This window comes from Sinohyriopsis cumingii, chromosome 13 (assembly GCF_028554795.1).
Source record: "Sinohyriopsis cumingii isolate HCF-2022 chromosome 13, ASM2855479v2, whole genome shotgun sequence".
NCBI classification, from domain to species: Eukaryota; Metazoa; Mollusca; class Bivalvia; order Unionida; family Unionidae; genus Sinohyriopsis; species Sinohyriopsis cumingii.
The window spans coordinates 29,015,221-29,042,876 of record NC_142973.1 but is presented as its reverse complement, the minus strand read 5'-3'; the positions used below and the strand labels follow the sequence as shown (position 1 = coordinate 29,042,876).

Here is a 27,656-nt window from a genome sequence, read left to right as displayed (position 1 = left end):
TGGATTGCCCCCTTTGGAAGACGATATCATCGACTTTATGAGAAGAAATGCTCAAACCACCCGATTCAATAACGTGAAATTACAAGGCACAGATTCCTTGGTGTGTGGACAGTACTGTGTGTATTTTCTGCATCATCGCAGCCTGGGCTATTCCTTAGAACATTTAGTGACTCATTTCGATCCTCGTTCTTCTGCTAGAAACGATGTGAAAGTAGATCGATGGTTTTGTGACCATTATGCTTATCTTTTGTCTCAAGCTAGGAAACGTAGTGTCCATCAATGGCCTAATGATTTCCAACAGTGGAAATCACAATTTCATTTACAACGTTGTCAGCCTTGTTTAAAGTAGATTGTATTTGAAGAAAAAAATGTTTGTGATTTGAAAAAAATTGTTTGATGTTATAGTGTTGGATTATTGTTAAAAATGTTGTTGTTGTTTAGTGTTAAGTGATTTTTGAATAAAAAATGTTGTGTTTAGAAAAAAATGCCTTTGTCTTTTGTTTAGCTATAAGAATGTTGGATTGATGCTCTTTCATTTCTTACTATCCCTCTCATGAACGTTGCGGCTCGAAAACCGTGTGGGGGATGTTTTCCTTCACGTCCGCGCTTTAACTTTAAGAACCGGGTTGTTCCCAGTCTAGCCATCCATTGTCGACTCATCGTCCTAAGAAGATGTGCTCCAAACTAGCTAAGCTCAACGAAGCCTACGTGAATTTGCATAGGGTCAGACACAGTCTGATACCTAAGCCAGAAGAAATAGAGAATGTGAGAATGTTAAAAATCACTGAAGACCTGATAGAAGAGCTCTTCAGAGAAGAAATGAACAGGGAGAAAGAAGAATGGACAGAGAAGTACAGACTTCAGAGACAGCAGCAACAGCAGCAACAACAGCAACAGCAGCAGCAACCTGAAGCTGACAGAGGCTTTGTCGATTGTCGTATCGACACCAAAGAATTCTTCTTCTCTTTCCGAAGAAGCAGACCTATTGCCAGAAAGTCTATCCTCAGAGGACATCGCATTCTTAGAAACTAAAAAAGAATGCCATAGCAAAACAAAAAAAAGCCCTTTTCAGGGCTACCCAATACTCTAGAAAAGAAATAACGATCGATTTGCCAATGTGTGTAGGTAGAGTAGTGTGAAAATAAACACTAACTCCTTTTAAAAAATGAGAGGGTATGTGTTTGTGTGTTTGTGTTTGTAAGTGGTTAAGTAAGTTGGTATGGATAGTAGATTAAAATGATGTTTGTTTGTTTTTTTTGGTGTTTGAGGTGTATATTTGGGGTTAGATTGGATTGCCTTGCGTATGTGGATAGTCTATTGAAGTGATGGGTAACATAAAAAAGTGAGTGAGTGTTTCTTTTAGGTCCGCGCGTTGTTGTTGATTTTGGTCATGATCTAGGTAAGATCAATTTTATGTTATTAGGGGGATGTTTTCCATCACGTCCGCGCTTTCACTATAAATTGAAACTCGCTGGGCAGTCTAGCTACCCTTGTTGATTGATCAACAGTAAAAAATGAGCAACAGACTGACTAAATTGATGGAACTTCAGATGCATCTGGAGTATGCCAGATACCTACTGAACGAGCTGACTGCGGAGGCCCTTGTGGAAGAAGTGAGAATAGAACAGGAGGAGGAGGAGAGAAAAATGAAAGAAGAGAATGAAAGAAAGAGAGAGATCAGGTGTCACCCTATGATGAACCCTGTGTGCAAGGTGATACCTGAGGCAAGGACATCTTGCCAGCCTGTAGCTGAACCACAATCACAACGAAGACAAAGACAAAGAAGACAGAGGGAAGAAGAAGAAGTGTTCACTATTCCGCAAACGGAGGAGTGGGATAGTGAAGCCACTCACCCACCGTCTGCTCTTCAAACAAGTCATGTGAATTGGACTAATGATTGGAGTAGACGTTGTGTCTGTGGTGCCAGACCCGGAAGGTGCCACCATTAACCAGGGGCCTCTGAAGTTAAAAAACAGCCCTTTTCAGGGCTACCCAATACTCAAGAAAAGAAATAACGATCGATTTGCCAATGTGTGTAGGTAGAGTAGTGTGAATATAAACACTAACTCTTTTTAAAAAATGTGAGGGTATGTGTTTGTGTGTTTGTGTGATTGTGTTAGTAAGAGCTGAGGTATGTTTGTGTGAATAGTAGATTATGGGTTTCTTAGCGTATGTGAAGAGTATAGTTAGGGTTTTATTATATGAAAAAAGTAGGGGGATGTTTTCCTTCACGTACGCGCGTTGTTGGGTCATCATCTAGGTAAGATCCATTTTATGTTTTAGGGGGATGTTTTCCTTCACGTTCGCGCTTTTCGTATAAGAACCCACAGTATTAGTTGTTCAAACCATTCTGCAAAGAATACAAAGAAGATGGCGTCAAACCAAATGGACAAATTACAAACCTTGCAAGACGTTTTAGACAACTTAGGAATAATGGAACAGATGCTATTAAGACTGGTTGAAGACCATTATTCCTATAGTCCCCATCGTGTGAAGATGGAAATTAATAACTTAAGGAAAGCAAAGGACAAGATTAGTGGTGTCATGAAAGAGATCAAGGAGGAGAAGGAGGATGAAGAGGAAAGAATAAGAATACGCAATTGGAACGAAAAAATTGAAAAAGAAGAAGAAAATGAAAAGAAGAAGAAAGAAGAGGAGGAAGAGAAGAAAGAAGAGGAGAAGAAAAAAAAGAAAGAGAAGAAGAGTGTAGGAGATAAAATAAGAACTTGGTGGAGGAAAAGAAGAAATTAGAAGAAAACCCAAAGGCCCTTTTCAGGGCCAGCCATATTTCTCGAAAAGAGATAGCCTTGAATTGCCTACCCCTTTTTTTAAAAAATTTTTTTTTAAAATTTAAAAAAAAAAATCCCATGTTAAATTCCCCTTGTCCCTAAACAAGCCCAAACTCTATTCCCCATGTTAAATTCCCCTTGTCCGTAAAGTAACCCACGATTTTTTGCCATGTTAATTCCCCTTGTCCGTAATCTGACCCACGATTTTTCGCCATGTTAAATTTCCATTGTCCGTAATCTGACCCAGGGGTCCCTGTAATGCTAATTCCCATTGTTCGTAAAGTGCCCCCTTTCACTACTAACATAAATAAATTGTAAATGTGTTGAGTTTAAAATAGAGCTGTTTTAAAATCATTCTGCAGTAGTCTAGATGGATTAATAGAAACAAAACAAAATGTAAAATGTATAAACTTAAGGTTACCAATATTAAAGTCTAAATAATTGATCTATGTAGCAGAATTAATATTCAATCAGAAATGTGAGTGATGTAGTAAACTACTGTATACCAGTAAAAACCATGGTAATAATAATAATAATAATAAAAAAACAACTAAGTATAGTACACCAGTACACGCCGGGCTGATTCGGTTAAATTTTACAGATGAGTAGGTTTACCGTGTGTGTTGGTTTCAGAAAGGTACTTATAGTATCATATTGTTACATAAAAATAGGTTGCTATAGGCTAATGTTTAAACTAACTAGACTAATTATAGCTTTCAAATGCTGATGAGTATGCATTAAGCTTTGTGTTTAAGAGATATTGAGAAGCATCCACTAAAAGTCGACGAATGAAGAAGCCAACAAGAAAAAAGAGAAGCATTATAAGAGAAGGGCAAAAGTAGTTTTAGAGGAACTATGACGTAGAGAGGACATTTACAAGTAAAAAGTAATTAGACCAAAATTATTAATATTTAACTGCAACATTAGAGTATGTCAAAAGCATAACAATATTTGATGTAATAAATTTAAATGTAATACGTAAACCATGTTGTCAGTGACATTTTGTCCTGAAAACGTTTTGTCTTTACCATTTTGTTCGCAACATTTTGTCCGCTACCATTTTGTACGGCCATCCGCTACCATTTTGTACGGCCACCTTTCTCCTGCTTTAGTTACCAAACTTATCCTTATTTTGTGTCTTTAATTACTCAAAAATATCCTTTCCTCCTGCTGTAGTTAACAGAAATATCCTTTTGTCTTGTTTTAATTACCAACTTGATCATTTCCTCCCATTTTAGTTATCAATTAACATAATTTCCTTCTGTTTTAATTGTCAGAAATATCCATTCCACCTGTTTTAACTACCAGAAATTTCCTTTCTTCCCGTTTTAATGACGAGAAATACTTTTTCTTCCTGTATTAATTAACATAAATATCCATTTCTCCTGTTTTAATTACCAGAATTATCCTTTGCTCTCGTTTAATTACCAGAAATACCCTTTCCAAAGGTTTAAAACTTACAAGCTGTGCAGCATCATAAGCCATCTAAACGCATCAACTATTTAGAAATAATTTGTTCAGAGACAATGTTTGAAACTGTACTCTTCCTAAATGGTCGTTACAGGAACTGCTAGCTACAACAGGCTGAAATACGTTGTCTTAAGCATCGTACATAAGAAATTAAACTGTAGTTATTATTGCAATAGAAATGCATGACATTTACGAATTGGAAGGACTATATCGTACTCGCTCCGGTCACTCGTATCCAAATAATCTAGGTAAAAGGAGTAAAACAGCTGGAAAGAAGATACTTTTTGTTTTAACGCCGCATGTTAAGCTCAGAGTGTGATAACCTCTTGTAAACGAAAGGCAGTTCATTCAACGCTTTTAATGGTATCAAAGGAAATAAAGCCACTCAGTTCTAAAAATGTTCAATTTCAAGATAATGTCCTGTTGTCGCGGATAGCAATCATGGCTTGGAAGTTAAGAAGTATTACTACCGTATACAACACAGTTTACGACTTTGACATAACGGCAGAGTCCCTTGTTTGGTATGTTCGACCAGCAACCTCACACGGTGCACGATCATCGGTAGGTATTACAGTGAAATAAAAAGAGCATTGTAGAAGGATTATACCTACCAAGAAATGTTCGAGAAGAATCAATACTGAATCAATAATCTTCTTCAATGATCGTAATGTGATATTAATTTCAACAGTGGCCTGACGGTGAAATGCCACATATTACATATCGATACAATCAAGAACGAATACGATAACAGCCATTAATACTGCCTTTGCCAGCATCGATGAATTTGGAGAATGGCTTAATAAGATTTTATTTTGTTTTCTGACACAATAAAACTGAAATACAATGAGAAAGATTTCAATGTAGAGCCTGCTAAATAATATGGACCTTGCTGCAAAAACAGGACGTTGTGGAATAAATAATTTCAGAGGCATTTTGAACTGCAGATGATTCCTTTGATAACCGCTACATATTTACGTTAATGGTTTGAATGAAATACTTTGCAATTTCATTTTAGTATGTATGTATGTATGTATGTATGTATGTATGTATGTATGTATGTGTGTGTGTGTATGTGTATGTATGATGTATGTGTATGTGTGTGTGTATGTATGTGTGTGTGTGTATGTGAGTGATGCGCGCGTGCAGGTATATATATATATATATATATATATATATATATATATATATATATATATATATATATATATATATATATATATATATATATATATTCCAGACTACTGGCAAATCAGCACAGTATATTGAACTTCAATCGGAGCACCACTGGAACTCATTTGGAATACTCCATACTTTTGAATAGAGCTTTTAGAACTATTTAGGATTTCGTTCACCATACTGTAAGTTATTTTAAATTTTCCACTCTTTTCTGTTATTTAGTTTAACACCACATAATTCTAACAGTTTGATTTATGGATTCCAAAATAATACTATTCATCTACTGATAGGTATGATATTATAACGAGTTTTATCTTAAGCGTTATTTTTTTTAATGTCGCCATGTTCTTGTAGATCAAAGACGTAGCTCAGTGTGTGTGTGTGTGTGTGTGCGTGTGAGAGAGAGAGAGAGAGAGAGAGAGAGAGAGAGAATTGAATAATAGGTCGTACCCCTTTCCATCGTCTATCTTACTAAATATAAATGTATAGGTGATGTCCAGAAAGGGTTCTTGGCAACAGGGATAAAAGATTTCACTTCTTGTTGCATTTATATGTTCCATCTTCCAAATTCCGTTGGGAACATATTGTGTTTGATCGACTTCTCCACTCCGAAGAACCAGATTGATCTGAAAACCACTGTGTCCCCACGATGCAAACTTCATGTTACATATTCTTGAGGACTCTTCTGGTGAACTGGACATTGGACACTGACTCTTCAGTCGAATAGGCCACACACAGAACACAGTACCATCGTTGTTTGCAACGCAGGTGTCGCCAGATTCTCCTCTTGTTAGATGGCGCTTATTCTCAGCTGCGCTTTATAGCAGAAGAAACAGAATTACACACAATTGCACTCGACGACAACATATGTCATTCAATATGAAAAACAAACAAGGAGAAATAATTGTAATCATTAGTAATGTTTGTTGGGCTTTTTGTAGAGGAAGTATATTGTTCAGGTGAACTTATTTTAATGTATAAACATCAGTAGATGTTCTATATTGAAATATAGTTTTTAGTCAAGTGAATGTGTTCATGTATATGAGGAATAACATCAAAGAATTAGAACATTATTGATTCACATTTTGACAGGATTCTAAATATTTCCGTCTTATCTTTGAAGATGGAACATTTTATAATGTGATTTTCATGTATAAATACGGATAATTATGTCGATTCTATGCACACGTAATTCAGCTTATATGCGTAAAAGGCGTGTATTAAATATTTTAGGCGGAATATTTGTTTAGATTCTTCTGCTTTTGAACAGCGTTGACGGAGATCAGACATCGCATAATGCGCATGCAGATTTTAGTTAGCACTGTTAACTGCTGGGTACAGATTTTTATACACGGGTAACACCTTAGTAACATTTGTAATACCACTCATTTCGTTCAAAGTTGCAATAAAAAAGTTATTTATTCGAATCTTGACATCAAATCAGTCTGGGGCTGCTCCGTCACGTGTCATTTGGCATGGTTCTATACTCTACCTATCTCAGTACGATATAACCTTTATGTTTTGATATGTCGATATATACACAAACACACACACATATGCGCGCGCATACATGTTTCATGTACAATTTTCAATAGCCGATTGTGTGCAGGGAAACGTTTGTAAACCATGATGGGTTTATCGTAAGCCAAGGGCGACAAGCGTAATGAAGGAAAGCAGCGGATTGTTGTATTTGGCTTGTGACGTTGTGGTCCATCACCCATGTTCAAATTGCCAATATAGTTTATTGGCCATCATCCACAATCAAGTGGTACAGAATGAGTAACGGCCATCACCCAGAACCAAGTGGTATTGATAGAGTAACGGTCAGTACCCATAGACAGCTGTTCTGGGTAGAGTAGAGGTCAACACCCATTGTCAACTGGGCTTGTCAGAATAACGGTCAACACTTAATGTCACTGATGAAGTGGTCTAGTTAGGGCAATGGTCAGCACCCATAATCAAGGGGTGTAGATAGAGTAATGATCACCACCCGTTATCGTCTTGATTGAGTAACAAGCAACGTGCCAAATTGCCCAACTGTGTCCGCACCTATTACCAAGTGGTCTAGACAGAGTAGCGGCCAGCTTAAAAAAAGCGTAAATGTGCTAGCACCAGATTGGTTTAGATAGAGTTGTGCCAAATCCGTAAATGTTTTAGAACCCATAGTGCGGTCTGGATAGAGTAACGGTCAATATGCCAAAATGTCTAAAGATATCAACAAAATAGTTAAGGAGCCTAGGTAGAGTAACTGTCAACGTGACCCAAAAAAGCGCAACAGTATATGTATCCATAGTAACGTGGTCTAGAAATGTAACATTTAATCTGCCAAAATGCGTATCAGTACCTATTGTCAAGTGGCCTAGACAGAGCAATGGTCAACGTAACAAAAAGGCTAGAAATTGTAAGGTAGCCCTACCAAATCTAGAATAAGCTTTATAATTACTAATGGGAACGGCTAACTTTGAAGAAGTTAAACATGAGGCAGTTAACTTCCTATGTGCTTTTCCCTCCACTGATTTCCAGAGCAGTTGTGTATATAACATAAAACAAGATGTTGCTAATGGTCGTACAGTAAATTTAGCTGGTTAAGTATTTGTAAAATTGAATCAGGATACTATTTACAATAAAGTAATGCACATCGAAATAACTTTTGTTTCGGCTGTCATTATTATACAATGTACCTCGATATGACACGGTAGAAACCTGGTGGCATTGTTGTAAAAAAAATTGATGGTGCCGTTTATAAGGATTTTAAAGCTACATATCTACTTCATAGGTTGCTGTATAAATTTTGGAAATTATGACTAAATGTTTAATATTTGTACACTGTTGTGGAAAGATTTCAGTATAGCACGCGCAAGCACAATACACTGATATGCAAAGATTTCCTGTTGAGCCAACGAAAGCAGTGTACACTGATACGCAAAGATTTGCCGTAAAGACCACGTAAGCAGATTACACTGACATGCAATGACTTTCTCTATGTCCCACATAAGCAGTGTACACTGATGTGCAAATATTTCCTGAATAGCCCACGTAAACAACGTACGCTGATATGCAAATATTTCCTGTATAGACCATTTAAGCAGTATACACTGATGTGCAAATATTTCCTGAATAGACCACGTAAACAACTTACACTGATATGCAAATATTTCCTGTATATATCATGTAAGTAGTGCACACTGATGTGCAAATATTTCCTGAATAGCCCACGTAAACAACGTACGCTGATTTGCAAATATTTCCTGTATAGACCATGTAAGGACCTTACACTGATATTCAAAGACTTCATGTACACCCCACGTAAGCAGTGTACACTGATGTGCAAAAACTTCATGTATAGCCCACGTAAGCAGTTTATACTGATAGTCAAAGAAAAAACTTTGTATTGCTATTGAAATGAATTGCCATCTAAAAGAAACGTTAATCACGAACTACATATATACATCTACTGTATGTTCTGTGCTATACTAATTACAGAAATATAATTATATGGAGTTAGTCGAAAAACGACTGGTGCAACTCTTATCTTTTGATTGATATAAAAAGTCAAACAAACATAAATAATCGACATTTTTTAAAATACTTGTTGAATCATATCAGATGTGAACAATTTAAATAAAAATTATATATATATATATAAATACAAATCCATTTCAATGTCTCCATTGGTCCTTGCAGTGACGTACTACATTCAATAGTATATTAAAACTTCAACGCATTTGAGTCCCGTTAAAATTAAATTAAGAGATATGTCTACACTGTACATCTTTCCTATAGTAATGGATACAATTTTTCCATTCAAAACTGTTGGATCTTTCATAAACCAAGACAATACTAGTTTAATCCGTCAGTCTCAGGAACTATTAGTACCAAAATCAGTAGGTTGTTACGCAGCATGCATAGCTAAAAGGTGCGACTGTTGCACAGCCTTCGTCCCGGAAAGGGCAGCCATATCATACTACTCGGATCAATCCAAATATTTTACTCTCTGTACTTTGACAGATCTTCTGGCCCAAATATTTAGTAATTAAAAGGTTAAATGGCATTTCTCAATCATATAATTATGCTTTCCATACAATGCATTTAATAAGTAACTTGTAAAACTATAAATCTAAAATTTGTATTTATTGTAAATATCGAAAAAGTTTTAAATAATAATAATAATAATAATAATAATAATAATAAAATCATGCCTTTTCAACGTTTTGAAGAACGTGTTACATTTTTGGTCCCTACCAGAGTGGAGAATATTTGTCGCTTTCTGCTCAACCTTCGATTAAATCCACTAAGTTCTAAATCAAAGTCACCTGGCTTTCTTAATTGCTAATTAGCTTTCTTTATTAATAATCCACACGAAATTCAATGGTTACACATTTTAGTACCTGATCTATATATCCGGAAACGGTATCCTGATATGACAGAGTTGAGACTGTCATATCTATCACAAACAACGTTCCTAGAATTCAACTTGGGAAGCCAGTCTTAAATAATCGGCCATTAAAATGTTTATAGCATATCCCGGACAATATTTCAATAAATTATTTTGTTTTATTCGCTGGGAAAACAACCGATGTAATCGGTGATTTGTAAACGAATAATGCTGGATGCATGCGTCTTATGACGTCCGTGAGCGTGGTGGTTCTCTCCTTGAATAGGATGCTGGACTGGTCTAAATTTTAAATATGCACCACGTAAAAGTCGTGGCACTATAAGGTCCGCTTGAAAGTTACTACAATATGCACAACTTATTTTTTGAAAAATTAATCATTATTTTTTTTTCTTTAAAGTTTAAGATTTTGTTTTATATGTTAGATATGACGATAGCGTAATGTCAAAAGCGAGCTCGTGACACAATTTACCTATTTTCGGCTGATCGGGGTTCATTCACCGTATCCAAAATCAAGCAAGCAGTTCAATGAGTTTCCGCGAAAGTCTAGAGGATTACCAACAAAAGAAGGTTGTTCAAGAAAGAACTGCAGAGACAAGCATTTACTGAAATCGATTATCAACAAGAACAGAATTATTGAACATTTCGGGCAAAACGGACAGCCATGGTCGTCCGATCCGAAAGTCCCAACTCGATGTTTCACATAATCCTTGGATGGACATATTGAGCACGCTACCGCAGTTGTTATAAGAAAGGACCCTTTGTCTTATTGGTTGTTTTCCAGCGATCCATTGTTATATGATTTTGGTCAATTCGTGTTACCATCTAGGGCAAGTTTTCCTACAGAGCAATCACATGATAGATTACTTGAAGAAGAATACATTTATTCACCTTCCATGAATTATCAAACAACGACGAAATTGTCAGCAGATCTTTCACGATCGCGTTGGCAGCTTCATATTTGCACAACTACATATAATTGGAAACCGACCCAAAGATGTTTTCTTGAAGATGTTCAGCGGTCTTGCGGTGAGTATGGTCAGGGAGATCTCTGGAATACAACATACAACGTGGACGACATTGTTAAAGTTGACATGAGAGTTTTCTCTGTTGTCGTGGAAGTGAACCTTACATCGGACCCCTTCCCGACATTGGCTTGACTAGGTTGACTTAGATTGCAAGTTCTGAGTTTTCTTTAAACGTTCATTCGGTAATAATAGCGTGGTTTGGACCTCATTTTAATCAGTCACGCAAATATGCAGATGGCATGCATGAGATATCCAGGAAAGATCTCGGACAGCTCTGATACATTTATTGCGTTTTGTGTTATTAACTGATATAGGTCATGGTCGCGGAAGCCATCGTCGTGTACAAACTGCAAAAACAACTATGGCTTCACGCGCCATCATGAGATTCAACGGCATATAAATGTCGTAAGTAAAAGACCTCGGGTAAAAAATGATAGGTAAATGTACCACAGGGGCATCTGGTGATTGTACACTTTTGTGCAAACTACTATACACATACCGAATTGAGTTGAATTTTCGTATCCGAGATTGCACGTTAAAAGGTAAATTTGTTTTCATAACTAAGATAGATACCCCTGCAAGGTACATCATCACATACCTTGAAGGTGGACAACCTCAATACATGGATATGTCAGTATCGATCTGTTATTGATGTTAAGCAATAAATTGTCCCACCGAAGCTGTCCGCGTTTCAATTGATTAATTTTATATCGACCAAAGGCTTCTTCGTTAATTTGAACACATTTTTGTGTTATTATACACTATACTATCAACCGAGAGCTCTCCATACAGACACGGAAGAATCAAACAAGATGCTTTTCTTGCAAGTCATGGATACAAAGCATCTCCAGAGTATTACGCATTAGCGATTTTGCGCCTGTGTCAAATGCGCCATCGGTTAATGATCCACTTGCACGTCATGTGTTTTGTTATTATAATGTTATCTTGATGGAGGTGGAAGATCTGGTAAAACCACCAGATCGATCAGTTGCGATCTGGTGGTGTTAACACCATCACATTGGCTTTTTGAGGAACTAAAAATTAGAAATGTAAGTGAACTGACGTATCAATGTTTCTTCTGCCGGAACGGCATCACATGGAAACCAGAATGCATGTGAGATAAGCATATTTCGCGTGTGATCATCTGGGATGAATTTTATTGTGCTTTTTCACAAAATACTCTATAAGCTTTACTCAAATGGTTGCTTGAAAAAATGTTCACGTGATAACATACGGTGATCAAACACAACCACCTCCAATAGCAGTTGAAGCTCCAAATACATCATTATGTGCACGTGCCGATTACTACAAAGAAGTCAACAATGACTATCGAGCCATGGATGATGCACTCAAACAAATTGAAACCTCGTATATGCTTACAATCCGATCGCGTTCAATGTGAATAGATTTGTGAGTATATTGCTGAAACTCCAATGAAAAAGTTTCTATCCGCGTGGACAACTGCATCTAGTACAATTTCCAACCACGTCAATGCCGCTGTTGTATCATCTCCGGGATAGGCGTTGTTAAATATATCCGTAACAATACCAGGTACACAGTCCAAACAGATTCTTGTGCTAAACGATACTGTACATGGTGTGCAAGTGAGGTCAATATCCCATTGGAATCTGTGGACGGAAAAGCGTCAAACTGATGCCTCGGTTATGCAATTACGATACATAGTTCCCAAGGATTAACCATTTTGAATATGTCATAGATTGTCCAGAATGGCTCTTGGGAATACACTTCGATGTGCCAACGCATTACCAGACAACCCTAGCAGTATATCTCCGCAGGAAATTCGTACTCAGACAAATAGTATCGTAGAAACAGGTAGATGAAAAACAAAAACGCCTTTGTGCCCTGATCGTCGACCAGACGTACTAACACGTCGAGCGCATTGCTTAGGTTATTTTTATTTGTAGTGAGCATTCACGCAGAAAATTTATTTGCCACAAATCTGTATTTGCTTATTCCTTAGAGTGTACATTTTCCCCGGATGGAAGGTTCACTGTTTTTAGCAGCAACCGGGATTTCGTTGATGGTCTTTGTTCGTTTACAACATCGAATACAATATGAATTCGTGTTTATTTTTTTTATATTGCAGTGTTCAATTAAACAAGCAGAAATTAAACTAGCCCCAAGAATGTTTGCGTCTAGTAAACTAGACGTAATAGGTTTTTCAGTATGTCAAATTATATTAGAGTGATCATCAGAAGTCCATCAGGATCAAGTTACATTTTATCATGCGATGGCAAAACTGGGATCAATTATATTAAATCGCACCATCGGTAGAAGATCTATCGTGATATGGTGTGTAAAAAGATATTAATAAAACTTGCGACACAACTGTTCAAACCCAACCGGTTGATTTTATTAACATGAGCGAAGCATCCATCATTGATGACATAGACGCTTCCGTGAATAACCTTGTGGTGTACGATAACATCATTCGAAATAGACTAATTCCTCTCTAATATTTTCATGCGGCTGACAGAAAAACGTTGATGCTATTTATGTTACCAAGCGCTGTGCACAGGTATAAACATATTCGTGACAATATATTAATATAAGGGGATTGACGCACAGTGGTTAAGAAATATTTATCATACGAGATGCACCGGTAACATGGACTAGAATAAATTCAAAAACAATTTTTCACATGCACAATACCCTTTTGGATTGGCGTCCCTACACAGATTTATCACTACAAATTTTTCTGATCCCGGTCGTCACTTTGTATCAGGCTGGATCGACTATTTTAGACTAAAATTTGTAAAATATAACACATTTGCTGACCAACAATGAAATCAGCTGCAGAACCGCACAGGAAAAACACTTGGGAAATAGGGCTTGCAATTTATCAGAAAAGTTAAATGAGCCACCAGTGCTGCAGATGCTGAAGCACATACAGAAATTTCAGCGTAATGAGCATGTGAGTAAATTCAATGTCGTTACGTAATAGGAGTCCGAGATCGCAATACGCGTCCATGGTCTGGTTATAATTGCAGTGCCAAAGATACTAAGATTCCTGCAAAGCCCCGTAGTGAAAGATATTGGCGATAAAGCCATTGAAGTTGTTAAGGACAAGCCATTTGGAACGCTGCGAACTTTAGCAGGTAAAATATTATCATCGTTAAAAGAACGATTGACACGATTAGTAGTGACGCCAGCCCCAGCGTCATCACTAAAACTTTCCGCAATAGCACGCCGACAATGTGATTACTAATATGGTTGCGGGAAGTGGGATTCTTCGCAGTGAGTTAACCGTTTTGTTTAGACGTACACGCTAAGTATGTATATAAAAACATGCCAAGACAAAAGGATGTGTCTCATCCCCGCATTTTACATAAATACGTCGATGATAAAAGATGAATATGTGAGAGATTGTCAACGATCTTGGACAAATAGAACGTCTGATTCAAGACACTATTCGTTATTTTCTGCCTAGCGAGTTTTAATTTGAAGTCAAAGGAAAACTCGTTACTACTGACGTCCCACCTGCAGCACCCCGCCTGGAAGAATTGGTTTTGTAAAGAACGGGATAATGACTTTTTTAACAGTGCACGGTACCTCATCGATGGAAAAGAAATCGAAACATGCCTGGATAACGTCGATGTTGCCACAACAATTGCGGGATTGGCAAGACATAGTGACGACTACGGAAGAATTCTGTCTGTAATGGTTCACATCAATATGATTTATGAACCTGAAACAATAATTGCTAGCTGCCTGCGGAGATTTCAACGATAGATTTAGCCTGAAACGTTGAGATCACTGGTCAACGACGAGGTGAATTTTCAGGCGCGATTCCACTGACACCCATAAGTTTGGCGCTTCACACACTGCTGTTCTGATACGACCCGGTGATGTCAACGAAAGAATTTGTTATTGTACCAGAACTTTTTATGTGGATGCATATATTGGCTCCATCTTTGACCGATGAAGCAAGATTACTTTCGTTTATGGCATCCGAATTCTTCTCCTTTGTCATGGCTGATAATGGCACCGGATTGCGTTCAAAGCGAAATAACTGGCTAATATAACTGACAAACAAAAGCACAACAGATAGTTTCAGCTCCTCGTTAAGTATTCACAGCAGATTAGGATGTTAGGCGGATAAATAGCCAAACGGGGAAACACCATGACGTTTGATCAACTTGGGATTCTGAGGTGTCATTGAGACTAAGCGGCTATCAGTAAGAATCAGAAGTTTCCTTAATTTTGGTAATAAGCAGGTAGCAACAGGAAAGGTTAATATCAAACGTGGGAGAGACCAAAATCATGACAGTGGATTGTAATTTCCTAAAACGATTTCACATGGTTGTATACAGTTTATTACTTTTCGCTGGAACAACTCAATTAGTTCAGATAGTCTATGCATCCACGTGTAGCCATTCAAACGTACAGATGTATCGTAGTGAACCTGTCGGATAATACGTTGCATCTCGAAGTTCCGTTGTCGCCATGTCCATTTCGGAAAAATAAAATCTGTCAAAACCGGATGGCAAAGGGGTAAGTTTAAGTTTAAGGATATCTCATATAGCTCTGTCAGGACCACATCCACTGTCAGTAACGAGTGCCCAAATAATGCAGATTAATAAAGCCAACTCCTACCGTCATTGGTTTACTATTAATCTATCCACATATGAAGCTTCCGCTATAGCAAAACTCAGTGGAATAATTCCATTCATTCCCTTTAATCTTGGAACACATGCAGCAATTGCAAAACCAACATCTATATTAGCAGAAACAAGCAAATTTAGTTGAGCTGCCTGGTTTGGTGCACAAAAGTTATTGCTGAAAGTATTTATTTGCGCAATAACGTGCAGAGGACAAACAAAAAAGAGCGTAAGAAATTCAACACGCGTCAACATATTGCGATCAGTGACTAAGGCTCACCATGGTATAAATGCTAGCGTTCCGAAATTACTCAATACAAACGCAGAATGATGCACACGTATGTGGATTGGAAGTTACGTAGTAATAAATAGCACGATAAATAAATCACAAAGAAATCCTGCAAAAGTCACGATGCATTATGCACTTGATAAACTTAACTAAACACCCAGGTGCAAATATTTTTGTGAAAAATTGATGATTGATTACGATGATAAAATGCCCATATATATTTATGGACAATAAAGAATAACTCTCCTGGGACAAAGTGGTGCAGTCAGAGACAGATTTCGTAATCATTAATGATTTCTAGAAGCTCCCGAATATAACCACGGTTGATCCAGATGAAGGTTATGTGTTTGGACTGCAAAGAATTTAGTCAGAAAATTTACCGGTAGTTTAAGGTTGGACCAAAGTAATAATTTTCCTGAGATCAATCGAGCTGGTAAACTCAAGGATTCTTGGGTATCACGACGAAGTATCAGAAATGAAATACATGAAAGAGTGGCAAAACCAGTGAAACGATTACTAGCAATCTGAAAATGGATCACAGAACGATTACGCATCTTAGACACCCAATCATCGACAATAACGCATCAACAAAAACAATGTGTCAATTAGAAAACTGGCAATCTATTGCCCGACGCGGATTCAGTCAAATGTGGTCATCACGTGGTTGTCTGTGATAAAGTTAACAGATATGTACATGAGACTGAAGTGTTATGAGACGAAACGATGTCACGACGAATGTTTGGCTTAAATAATCCCATAGGCGATTAAATAATGTCTTCTATTATTTATTTGAGCCTTGAACAGTATTTCTTGGTACAAATATTCACGTTAGCAATAATTCTGGTGTCGTACTGAGGTCTGGAATTTGTATATTATTCTTCCAGTAAGTTATTAATGCATCAAGGGGATAGATTTAAATAGAAGTAACAAGTGCAAGTAAAGCTAAAGATCCATATAATTTTATATATGGATGATCGGGCGACAAAATGGTATTATTGATTTAGCATACACATAAAATTAACCGCACGAGATGATATTGGAACTTTCAGGATAAATACGCATACCAAGTTACATCTTGACGTGGCTGCGATTTGTATTTGAACACAAGGTTGTATGATATTACAATGAGTGTCGATGTAGTGGATGACGTTGAACTTGGCCTAGTACATAACGATAACGACAAAGTTGCAGACGACCAGTTAGACGACGAACCGACATATACACACTTTTAGTGAAGCTGGTGGAGGCATATCTAAACCAAAAATAGTATTAGATTACCGTATTACGCGATCTCATTGGATGCAAAGACAAACAAGTATGAAATATACCATAGAATCATCCAAAAGTACGAGAACCAACTCGTAGTCAACAAGGAGTCATAGTGCTGCACAGCCAAAACCAAACGATGTTGTCGAAGAACCGCAGCCAAAACTTGATTAACACTTTAATCCGATGTGGAGTATCCAACAAAGGATGATGCAAATTCCACTTGTGGACAGACACGTCAAACCAATAATAACTCGATGGGCACAAAAACGAGTCAGGATAATCGACATGAACCTGTCACGATAACAGTTTTCAAAGCAAATGATGAAACAGCTCCGTTAACAGATAATGAACTGTGTAATATCAATACACCAGAAGCTGACTCCATTTGTTTGAGAATAAGGAAGCTGGGATGATGCGCAGAGCTACGGCGTTAAAGCGTAGTTTGAGATTCTTTACAAGATACCCATACGTGTTGATTTGCTACACACATATAGACGATTGAACGCAATCGTCGACGCGCGCGATAAAACACACACAAATTGTGACCGCGGCAGAGACTAATTGGACGATGATTACCAAACTGTATTCAAGTGTCTTGGATGACGGAGCGATCACAGCGGACGAACTAAATCTGGTCATGTCCGAGATATAAACTTTTACCATGTTACGGCACCATCAGGCTTAGATTAGATTATATTTTTGCGTCATTGTAAACAGAGTGTTCACACAATGCTCTGTCAATCCGTTAACGGATTGCAGCTCGAGATAAAAAGTAATTACAAGTCATCATTGATGTATTTTTGTTGTTTTTACTTTTCGTTATTATCGTCGCGTGCAGCTTCATTAATTGGTGCTATGTTCTCGTACTCCGTGACGAAAAATAATCGTTTTGTCAGATGATCTTTGCGTTCTTGTTCATCCTTCATATACGTATTCAATGCACACTCGACCATTTCAGAAAAACAAGATATTTAATATTTCAGCTATAATACATGCCGCATGTGTTGCCAGTAATTACAAATCCTTCAGCCGAATATCTGATCTAGCCGGATATCTGATCTAGCCATGTGCGTTTGTAACTATTTGACTAGTCTGTACTCAGACGATAGCATAAAATTTCCTGCTTCACGTACTAGTTGTCACTTTATTAACAATTCCACTAATTCACTATCCTAGGTTGAGTTAATAATCATTATTTTCCAGATTTTCTATCTCGTAAAGTATCAACGTCATATTGTCAGTGTCCATATCTCTATAAAAATTATTGAGAATCTAATGCATATGAAATTATTTTTTAAGATATTCCAGTTTCATTTCTTTTTATATATCCATAATTGGATGGAAACGGTGTATTGGATCATGTCGTTGTGGACAGTTGTGTTTACTCTTATGGTTAACTCGGTGCTGTCGTGGACAATGGTGTTGCCTGTGGTGATATGTCCACTGGCGGTCAACTGGATTTCTCTAACAGGATTTGCATTCAATTATTTTGCGCACCTCGTAGTTCTATTTTAGTGATTAAATCTCTAGTCGTTGCCACTCAAACTCTTCTAGGAGTTCTTTTATACTAACTTCTTACAGGGTCACCCGGCTTCGTTCTTCTTTGAGTTCTTTTTTTCGCTAATCAGGATCGCGAATTTTTGTCATCTCTTTTTCTCAAATGGTTTTCAGGTGGTTTTAACTGTTCGTCATAAGCTTCTTGGTGCTGCCGCATGATTTCTTTTACTAGTGTGTGATATTGTTCCTGATAATGCTGGTCGATTTTTTAAAATATAATTTACGAAATGGTTATCTTTTTCTCTACTTCTGTCTGATTTATCATGAACAAATAATTGTAGCGTTCTGGACAACTTCATTGTTAGCAACAGAGTTGATGTTGGCGACAATGTCGCACGCGGACTGTATTACATGTCGATGTTGGTGAGAAAATTGCACGCGAGCTAGTATTGTATAAATCGTTTATTAGGAATGTGGTTTTTTCCAGATCTTATAAAGCTTTGGTAAAGTAATTCCAAAACGCTTGCGTAAGACGTCCACATTCTCTGTACCTCTTTATGAACGCATTTATTTCTGCGTCAATTCTCGTTCCCGGATAGGCATTATATTATTAGAGATAAGTTTTGAATTTGTTTTATTAAGAATGATCGACAACACTTATCAGTAATATAAAAATCAAAATATTACTGGAAATTAACATCATTTTTCTTCCGCGTGTGATAATTTGTATGTAACCAGTCAATATCGATAATTAGTGGTAATATTCATTATCCATAATTACCGATAATATTTAATTATCGATAATTTCGAAACCGAGCTGAATACAAAGATTTTCGAAAAATATTTCGCGCAGAGCGGTTTGCGTATTAAGATCTGTGATCTTACAAGCTCTACTGTGGTATTTTAATCGTTGTTGCTCGTTTAAGGAAGCGACATCCATTATTTGTATGTAATCATCCTCACTGACATGATGTCGGGTTTCATGAACGCTTTTTATCACATGGTGTCGATTGTTTCTTAATGAATTCCACCGAACACCATAAAGTTCACGAAGACATTCTTGATAACTCTTATCTATGTCAAAAGTTTCCTTTGCATTAAAATCTCTCGAGATGTTTTGTAAGATGCTATTCATCTGTTCGAGAATCTGTACGTTACAACATTCTATTTCTTTGCGATTCATGCTATGGTTACACATGTGCGTTGTAATTCTACATGTGTTGTAAATTCAGATAAGAAAAATACTTATTGGAAATCATTCTTTAACGGCAAGATAAGATCAAATGCTGGCTGAGACATTTTCATTAGGGAATGAAATTGTTATAGGTTACATACATAAAAGTAATGACCTTGTGATCTTGGGTTGGATTGTAAAATGTCACTGTTAGGAAACTATAGCATGAGGAGAGAGAAATTTGAGCAAATCTAAAAGCTTATTAAAGAGTACATTATAAAATATCGAAGAGGCTGCCTACTACATAATTTGATGGCAGCAGTGGGATTATTCTTTTGCGAAGTAGCTGGAAACCTGGAAACTTTTATGAATAATAAAAATGGCATAATCATAGACACTGTCATTAATGATGGATGCACACAAAATAATTAACGAAGAAAATCGGAACTGGAGCGAGAAATCGTAAAGAATACACATATCCCTCTTGGAATTGAACATCAAATGACGCCAAAGAGACTCCGTGAAAGAAATCAAGCGCCGCAAAGATGATTAGAAGTTTTGGAACAAAATAAACTAAAAGGGCCACTTGTAATGCCACAAAACATTCGACAGTACCACACTACTGATGGACTTTCAAGCACATCATTTTAATACATGTGCTGGGATTGACAAATTAAGTCAGAAGATAAGGGGCTTTATCTGGTAGTGAGTCTCAGGTGTCAGGCCTTACATCTACTGTGATTCCGTACACTAGATTATACGAGACTCATGGACTCACTAGAAAGAAGGTTGGCGCCAACAATCCGAAGAGAAACTTATAGAGTGCAACAAAAAAGCAGCATTAGAAGGGAACATAAAACACTCTCAGAAGCGATACCTGTATTCGCTTCCCAAGCATAACCTAAGGAGCCAGAAGAATTATTAGAAACACTATCGAATGAACAGTTTATCGATTCTTTGACCATAATCTTAGGTTAATGATACAAAAGTCAAGTCCTTAAACCATTGATGGAACAGTTTTAATGGGTATAGAACTCGAATTTTCAATAGAGCTTAGCATCAGCGAAAGGATTTGGGAAGATATGTACAAAACATGATATCTGATATCTAAAGGATGTCGAGGCAACATCTGAAGGGCAAAGTGGAAAGAATAGCAAATCTTGTTGCACGAGCTGCGAAATTGTAAGTGTTCTGTGTGCAGATGAAAAACCGCTAGAAGTAGTGGGAAAGAGAAAATTGATGTTGTCTTTGGGACGGAAAAGGTCATAAGCATTGTGTTATCGTTGTAATGATGGGCCTGAACTAGTGTATTTGTGGGATAGAAAATCTGCAAGCATTGCGTGCCTCGTCACATTAAATTGGATAAATTGACACAATTTGAATCTGAACTTTTCCGAGAAATATACAGAATATTGGGTATCGAAAAGACAAAGACAACTGCTTATCACCAACACACCGATGGAATAGTTCAGGTTCAGCAGAATGCTCACTGCGATGCTTTCTGATTACGCAAAAGCACATCAAGACAACTAGGATAAATACTTGCCACATTTAATAATGGCTTATCTCGCAGCTGTCCATGAGCCCACATATTTCACTCCAAATTTCTTGATACTGGGCAGGGAAGTTACCATTCCTCTTGATGTTCAATCTGAATGGCCACCAGATACATATTCCTAGAAACACTGAACCAAAATATGTTGCGCCAGAAGAGACTCTATGACAGTCTTTTGAAATGGGAACAGTTCAAACTGGGCGATTTGGTTTGGGTTTACATGCCACAAAGAAAAACACGACTCTGAAGTAAATTGCAGTCGTGATGGAATTGACAAGTTCAACTTGCTCAACGATTGTATGATGTGATATATCGCATAAAAGTGTGGGTACAGTGGCAACTGCTAGTAGTCCATATGGACAGAATGAACTCTGTAAAACACAAGATATATATATATATATATATATATATATATATATATATATATATATATATATATATATATATATATATATATATATATATATATATATATATATAAACACAACAACGAATAGCTACAACAATCACAATGATCCATCAAGAATTAAGGACCTACCATGAATTTACCTAATGGAAAGTAGCGCATCGGAAACCAGTCACAAACTAGCCAGAGTGGACGCCAAAGACAACGCCCTGGCTGGTGGAAAGAATAAACGATTTAGAGAGAAATGTTAATTCCAAAGTTCGTATGAGACATAATGAATTCAGTTATGGTAAAAAAATGTTGTACAAAAAGTGAGAGAAAAAACCCCATTAAATTAAGATGAAACTGAAATATTCAGCTGAATCTGCAAATGTGACTGTGCATATGGAAGTCTTGAATTATGTAAGAGGGCTTACTTATGTGGAAATAAACTTTATTCGTAACATATTGCAGGAAACATTGCAACAATACCTTGTTTAGACATGAAGAACACATTTCACACTGCAGTTTTAGTGTAAGCACACACTTATTTGGAGGTGTGGGTAATTTGTAACAAGGCAACCTTGTTGTTATTGTAATTAGCTACCAAAGCAAGCTTGATAATTGACAGAGACTACAAGAGTTAAGGATTTGTCTAAGAGCACCATAAACTAGAGAAAATGATCTGATAAGAGCAAAAGCTGGCTAGGGCAGTTTCGTTAGGGAAGGAAACTGTTATAGGCTTCAGACATAAAGGTAATTACCTTGTCATCTTGGGTGTGATTGTAAAATGTCTGTGAGGAAAATATAGAGGAAGGATAGAGAAATTAGAGCAAATCTAGAAGCTTGTGTCAGTATTATAGAGTTCATTGTAAGATCTCGAATATGTTGCGTGTTACAATAAAAAGGCGTACTTACTTGTTAAACAAGGCAATATCTGGTTGCCAAATCTTCCTGGCTGGAATAACTAAAGAGCGTTGATTGTCGTACATATCAGGATCCCACTTCAAGAAGGCGTCTTTCCACTCCAGGGTGACCCACACGTCCATTGTCAGAACCTGATCTATCACGTTCTGCGAAAAGATTGTTTAATTTAAAATAATTCAGACACATTAAGTTTTACTAAAATAATCTTATTTTTGGTTTGGCATTCTGATAGCATTGCCAATATTTTGTTCTGGAGTTCTGACATCAATATTGTTAATGATGTTTAGGTGTTCCTGCATTATTGACAATATTGTTTTTGAGTTCCGGCCGCATTGACAACATTATTTTGCAGTTCTTAAAGCACTGACAATTTTTGTTCCGATCAAATGCCTGGTCTCTCTCATACTCAGAAATTAACCAGGATGGACAAGATGGTGATAACCGGTTTGTAATCTTCCTCCAGTACATAAATTACCTATTAACATGGCTGTACTTGTCTCCGCCATATTGCTTGTGTCGAACCGAGCCCAGATACACTTTGATACGACCAATGACGTCACAAAAATACAACCACGACGAAACAGCAAACACAGTCGTTGCACAACCTTGGCGGTTTGATCTTTTACTCAAATATTCATTAGGCTTTGGCCTCATGACAAATAGGTTTGATAGTGTGGGTCCATTTTACAATATTTGTCTGACTGCACGTTCTCTTTAATACCATGCAATCAATCTGCATGTTCATCTTGATGCATATTTGACATTTGAACTTTAGACTGTACCCTAACAAATATTTTAATGAAAGGCTTAACCGACAACATACTTTTGTTTCATTATTTGCAGATTTATGTTGATTTAAGTTAATTGATAACACCTAGATGATAGACCAGTCTACAGCACAGTAGCTTTTGGAATGATACTGGATAATTTGTTGGCAGTTTTATTAGGGTCGTTTGATTCGCAATGTATGTCAATTGAATCATGGAAAGTATACCCGTCCAGCTTGCCAATGATCCGTGTCCACAAGCACCGTGTGATTTCTTGAGCAAATGGTATGGTCATAGCAATGAATCAATATTAAATCAGTTCAAACGAACCAAAACAAAAAGCCACAGAAGAGATCGGATACAGACCCAAAACGAAATCTTGACGTCCTTTTTTGATAGCGTTTGGAATAATTTATCTAGCGAAAACGTCTTATTATTATATCAATATATTGCATTTGCAAGGAAAATTTAAAATAGCATAACCTAGAACCAATCTCTAACACATAAATTAGATCGGACACTTCTCACAAAACTACAATACTGCAACGCAGAATGCAAGAAAATGAATAAAACTCTAGAAAATTGTTCATTTTCAATTATTCTAGCTAAATTTGCCTAAAGTTAAATGACATCAAACCTTTCTGACTTCGAGCTTGAACCTGAGTTCAGTATTTTAAAAGGTTTTAAAAATTTAATTCTGGTTTTGTTTAAATCCTGCTTGGTTACCAAAGGCATAAAGACGTTTAGAATATTCATTTGTTACCATGTCCACAAGCATACAGGGGGTGACCGCTACCCTCACTTCGATCGCATGGGTTACGTTTACCACCGGTCGGACGTCTCTATTGTAGTTTCGGAAAAGATCTCCCAAGAGCCTACGTTCAATGTTAGATCCTGCAAAAGATATATTTTTGCTTAATGGTACAACAACACAATAAAATTTATATCGGGTCGGAACAACTAAGTAAATTAACTCACCCAGAAACACATCATGGTGACCGGTGTTAACAAAGCCTGGCCTGGATCGAATCCTCGTCCTGTTTGTGAGTCTCGCACGCCAACTGCTCAGATACCAAGACTCCTTCTCTGGCTTTTATTATTACATGAATGAATATGAGGATATACATTTATCTTCAAAAAGAGAAAAGGATGCCCAGATGTTATACAATATACAAGTCTATTCTTTGTTTCCGTGAAAATGGAGATTCATGAACCAGCAAACATATGATGTCTTCACTCACCGGCAGTTGACACTAACGAATATATTAATGGGCATATAAAATTGACCAAAATCTTGCAGCCGAAATTGATTATTAATTTTTGACCCAAAATTAGGCAAGGATTACAAATACTATGGGTATCAGCGTTACGGACAGACGTTGCTGTCACTTGGACTTCTGATATCTATAGTCGGTGCAAGAACATTCTCTAAAGCAAACTTAAACTGTGCGTGATATTCAGGAATGGAATTTCCTGGCGTTTTTAGATATTCGGGAGGCTTAGGTTTGTTTATCTTCAAAGATTTCTGTTTTGTAAAAACTGATAACTTCTATAGGAAGAGTAATTGCTTCAAAATGCCTTGCTCTCAGTTCCTGGAACAGAACGATTGCATAGTTCAATCATTTATGGAAGAGTTATCAGAAACAACTCACATTTGGAAGTAATATTTCCCACAATGGACATGATATAACCAGATTTCTGAAAACTGTTTTGCAGATATTTCCAGCACCCTTATGTGGTTGCAATGATGCCAAATTTTGTAGAATAGTCGGTCTCTAATATAATGTCAAAATGCTTTCTTTCATCATCAGTGTGACACATAAACATCACGATTGATGTATTGGTTAGGATCATTATAGCTTGGCAAATTGTAACAATTAGTCTGGTATGTTTGGGACATGAACTGAGTTTTAATTAGGACCCGCGTGTTTAACAGTGAGAACACACAGGGACGCGATATTTACCTGAGGTCATTGAGGTAAAGTGTCCAAAGTGACATGGACCAGAGATTTTTAGGACGTTGTGGTCCATTTGAAACAGGTGTCATAAATTATATGTTCTAGAATAAATATTAATAAAGGAGGACTATAAAGAATTTTCTGAATACTATGGGACTGACAACAATTCTGGCGGGTAAAGTAGTAATACTGATTGGATAAGCTAAACGAGGATGTGTGTTCCCAGAAGGTATTCAGGGTTTGAAATAACCTCACTTCATCGAAATTAATCAGTTTAAGTTCTGAGGCGAACTATAATTTTGATCAGGGAAATATAAGATTTCTCGTTAGATTTTCCTAAACGACGACTGTCGAAAGTTGATGACTCGTGAAAAATGAAAGTCTGACCTGCATAGGAATGTACAAATCTCGGATAAAGCAGAAGGAAATAATTCTACACACTCATGACTACACAGTGGGAAAAGGAACGCGGTCCGCAATTAAAATTTAACGACCTGAAGAGGCTAGAGAGAGAGAGAGATATGACGTCGACCAATATATATATATATATATATATATATATATATATATATATATATATATATATATATATATATATATATATATATATATATATATATATATATATATATATATATATATATATATATATATATATATATATATATATATATATATATATATATATATATATATGTATATATATGTATATATATATGTATATATATATATATATATATATATATATATATATATATATATATATATATATATATATATATATATATATATATATATATATATATATATGTAGGTGTGTGTGTGTGTGTGTGTGTGTGTGTGTGTGTGTGTGTGTACGTGTGTGTGTGATATACAGGGCTACCAGCCGCCTAATCCTGTCTTGCACACATTCAGAGTTGTAAAATATATCTTTCCAATTGCTTAATTTGCAACTGAAAAGCTTTAATATACATTCAGCATGCGTAAGAAACAATCAATATACAATGAAAATTTCAGATACAATGAAAATTTCAGAATAATAGTTTCATGATAATATTTTTTTTTATCCTTGTGGCAAATTTGAGGATTTGATTATGGTTGGAGAAATTCTCCTTTCTTTCAAAGTAAAAGACCACCACGGGTGTACAACGACGAAAAATTATGTCATCCTTATATTACACGTACCTATCTAATACACACAGAATCACAAAATATTGTCAAAGGCATTACTAGTAGGATAGTTAGAAATCTAATTTGCGAAAAAGCTTTAGACGTAATGAAATCCTCACAGGGATCCTAAACATGGTACGTTTCCTAAAGGTCGCTCCTCCACAATAATTATTTCCAGAATGTTTGACACTAGGCGAAGCAGATTGAAAGTTGAGGAAGATAAAACAGACTAGAGTATCTAATTAACTTACCATGAACGCATAAAACGAATAAAATAGTGGCGAGGCAACGTAGACTGAATCTGAAGCCAAATAAGTTAACATCCCTTATTGCCATGTCAGTCACTGTATACTTTCACAAAGACTATCAACAAGGCGCAATATAGCGGTATTCCACATTCATTAAGGTGAATTAGTCCACATTAATTCTCCAGGGGTTTCTTTGTTTCAGTGATATGTAAGTCAAGCTCTTTTCATCTCGGATCCCATGGACACAAACTCTGTAATTAATCTCCTCCAGCCTCATGGACTAATTCCAGTCCTTAAAGACGTCGCACTAGAAGAACTCTCAGACGAACCAAACAAAATGTGTTGAACTAATTCTTTAGGAAGGCAACTAAAACAATCAAAAACATTTAAACAGCCTATCTTCAACGCAAAAGTGACATTAAATAAAAAAACAGTTAAAGACAAATATTTTATCTTGTTTCGCAATGTCTGATTCAATCTTGCAACGAATGGCTGTTGTCACGGTCAACAGAAACCAACATTTGACACTGATTTGGAACGTCTCTGAGCGTAGAACTCATGGCTGCAAGAAGGTTTCTCATATGGTATGCATTTAATTGTGACATACTTACAGAAGTTTTGTCTAATTCTGGATAATTGTATCAGCACAATTATTCAAATGTTGAAGCAATTACTTCCAGATTGTGTGCGAACGGCATATGCAGACCAAGCGATTAGTAGTAATTAGTATACAGTTATATGATATAGCAATTTCATGACAAATTTAGTCTCTAAAGTAGACAAGAGTAAAATGAAGAATGCTATGAAACTGTTTCTATTCCTAGCGTTGAGTGAAGAAATTGTTCATGGCTCATAACTCTACATTCCATCGATATATATGAATTCGTATTTGCGATTTTTCCTCTTACATTGGATTATAGTCTTTAATACAACCAAAAA

General features: G+C 36.6%; 1 protein-coding gene across 1 annotated transcript; it reads right to left on the bottom strand.

Annotated features, from left to right (window-relative positions):
* Positions 1-5,803: 5,803 nt before the first annotated feature.
* LOC149785116 (neuronal acetylcholine receptor subunit alpha-10-like) lies at positions 5,804-27,136 on the bottom strand. The gene is made up of 4 exons (XM_089931257.1): positions 26,721-27,136; positions 24,105-24,235; positions 22,566-22,720; positions 5,804-6,251 (listed from the first exon to the last, which is right to left on the bottom strand). The coding sequence occupies exons 1-4, from the start codon at positions 26,803-26,805 to the stop codon at positions 5,804-5,806; spliced, it is 819 nt and encodes a 272-aa protein (XP_089787383.1). The 5' UTR covers positions 26,806-27,136.
* Between the last annotated feature and the right edge of the window lie 520 nt (positions 27,137-27,656).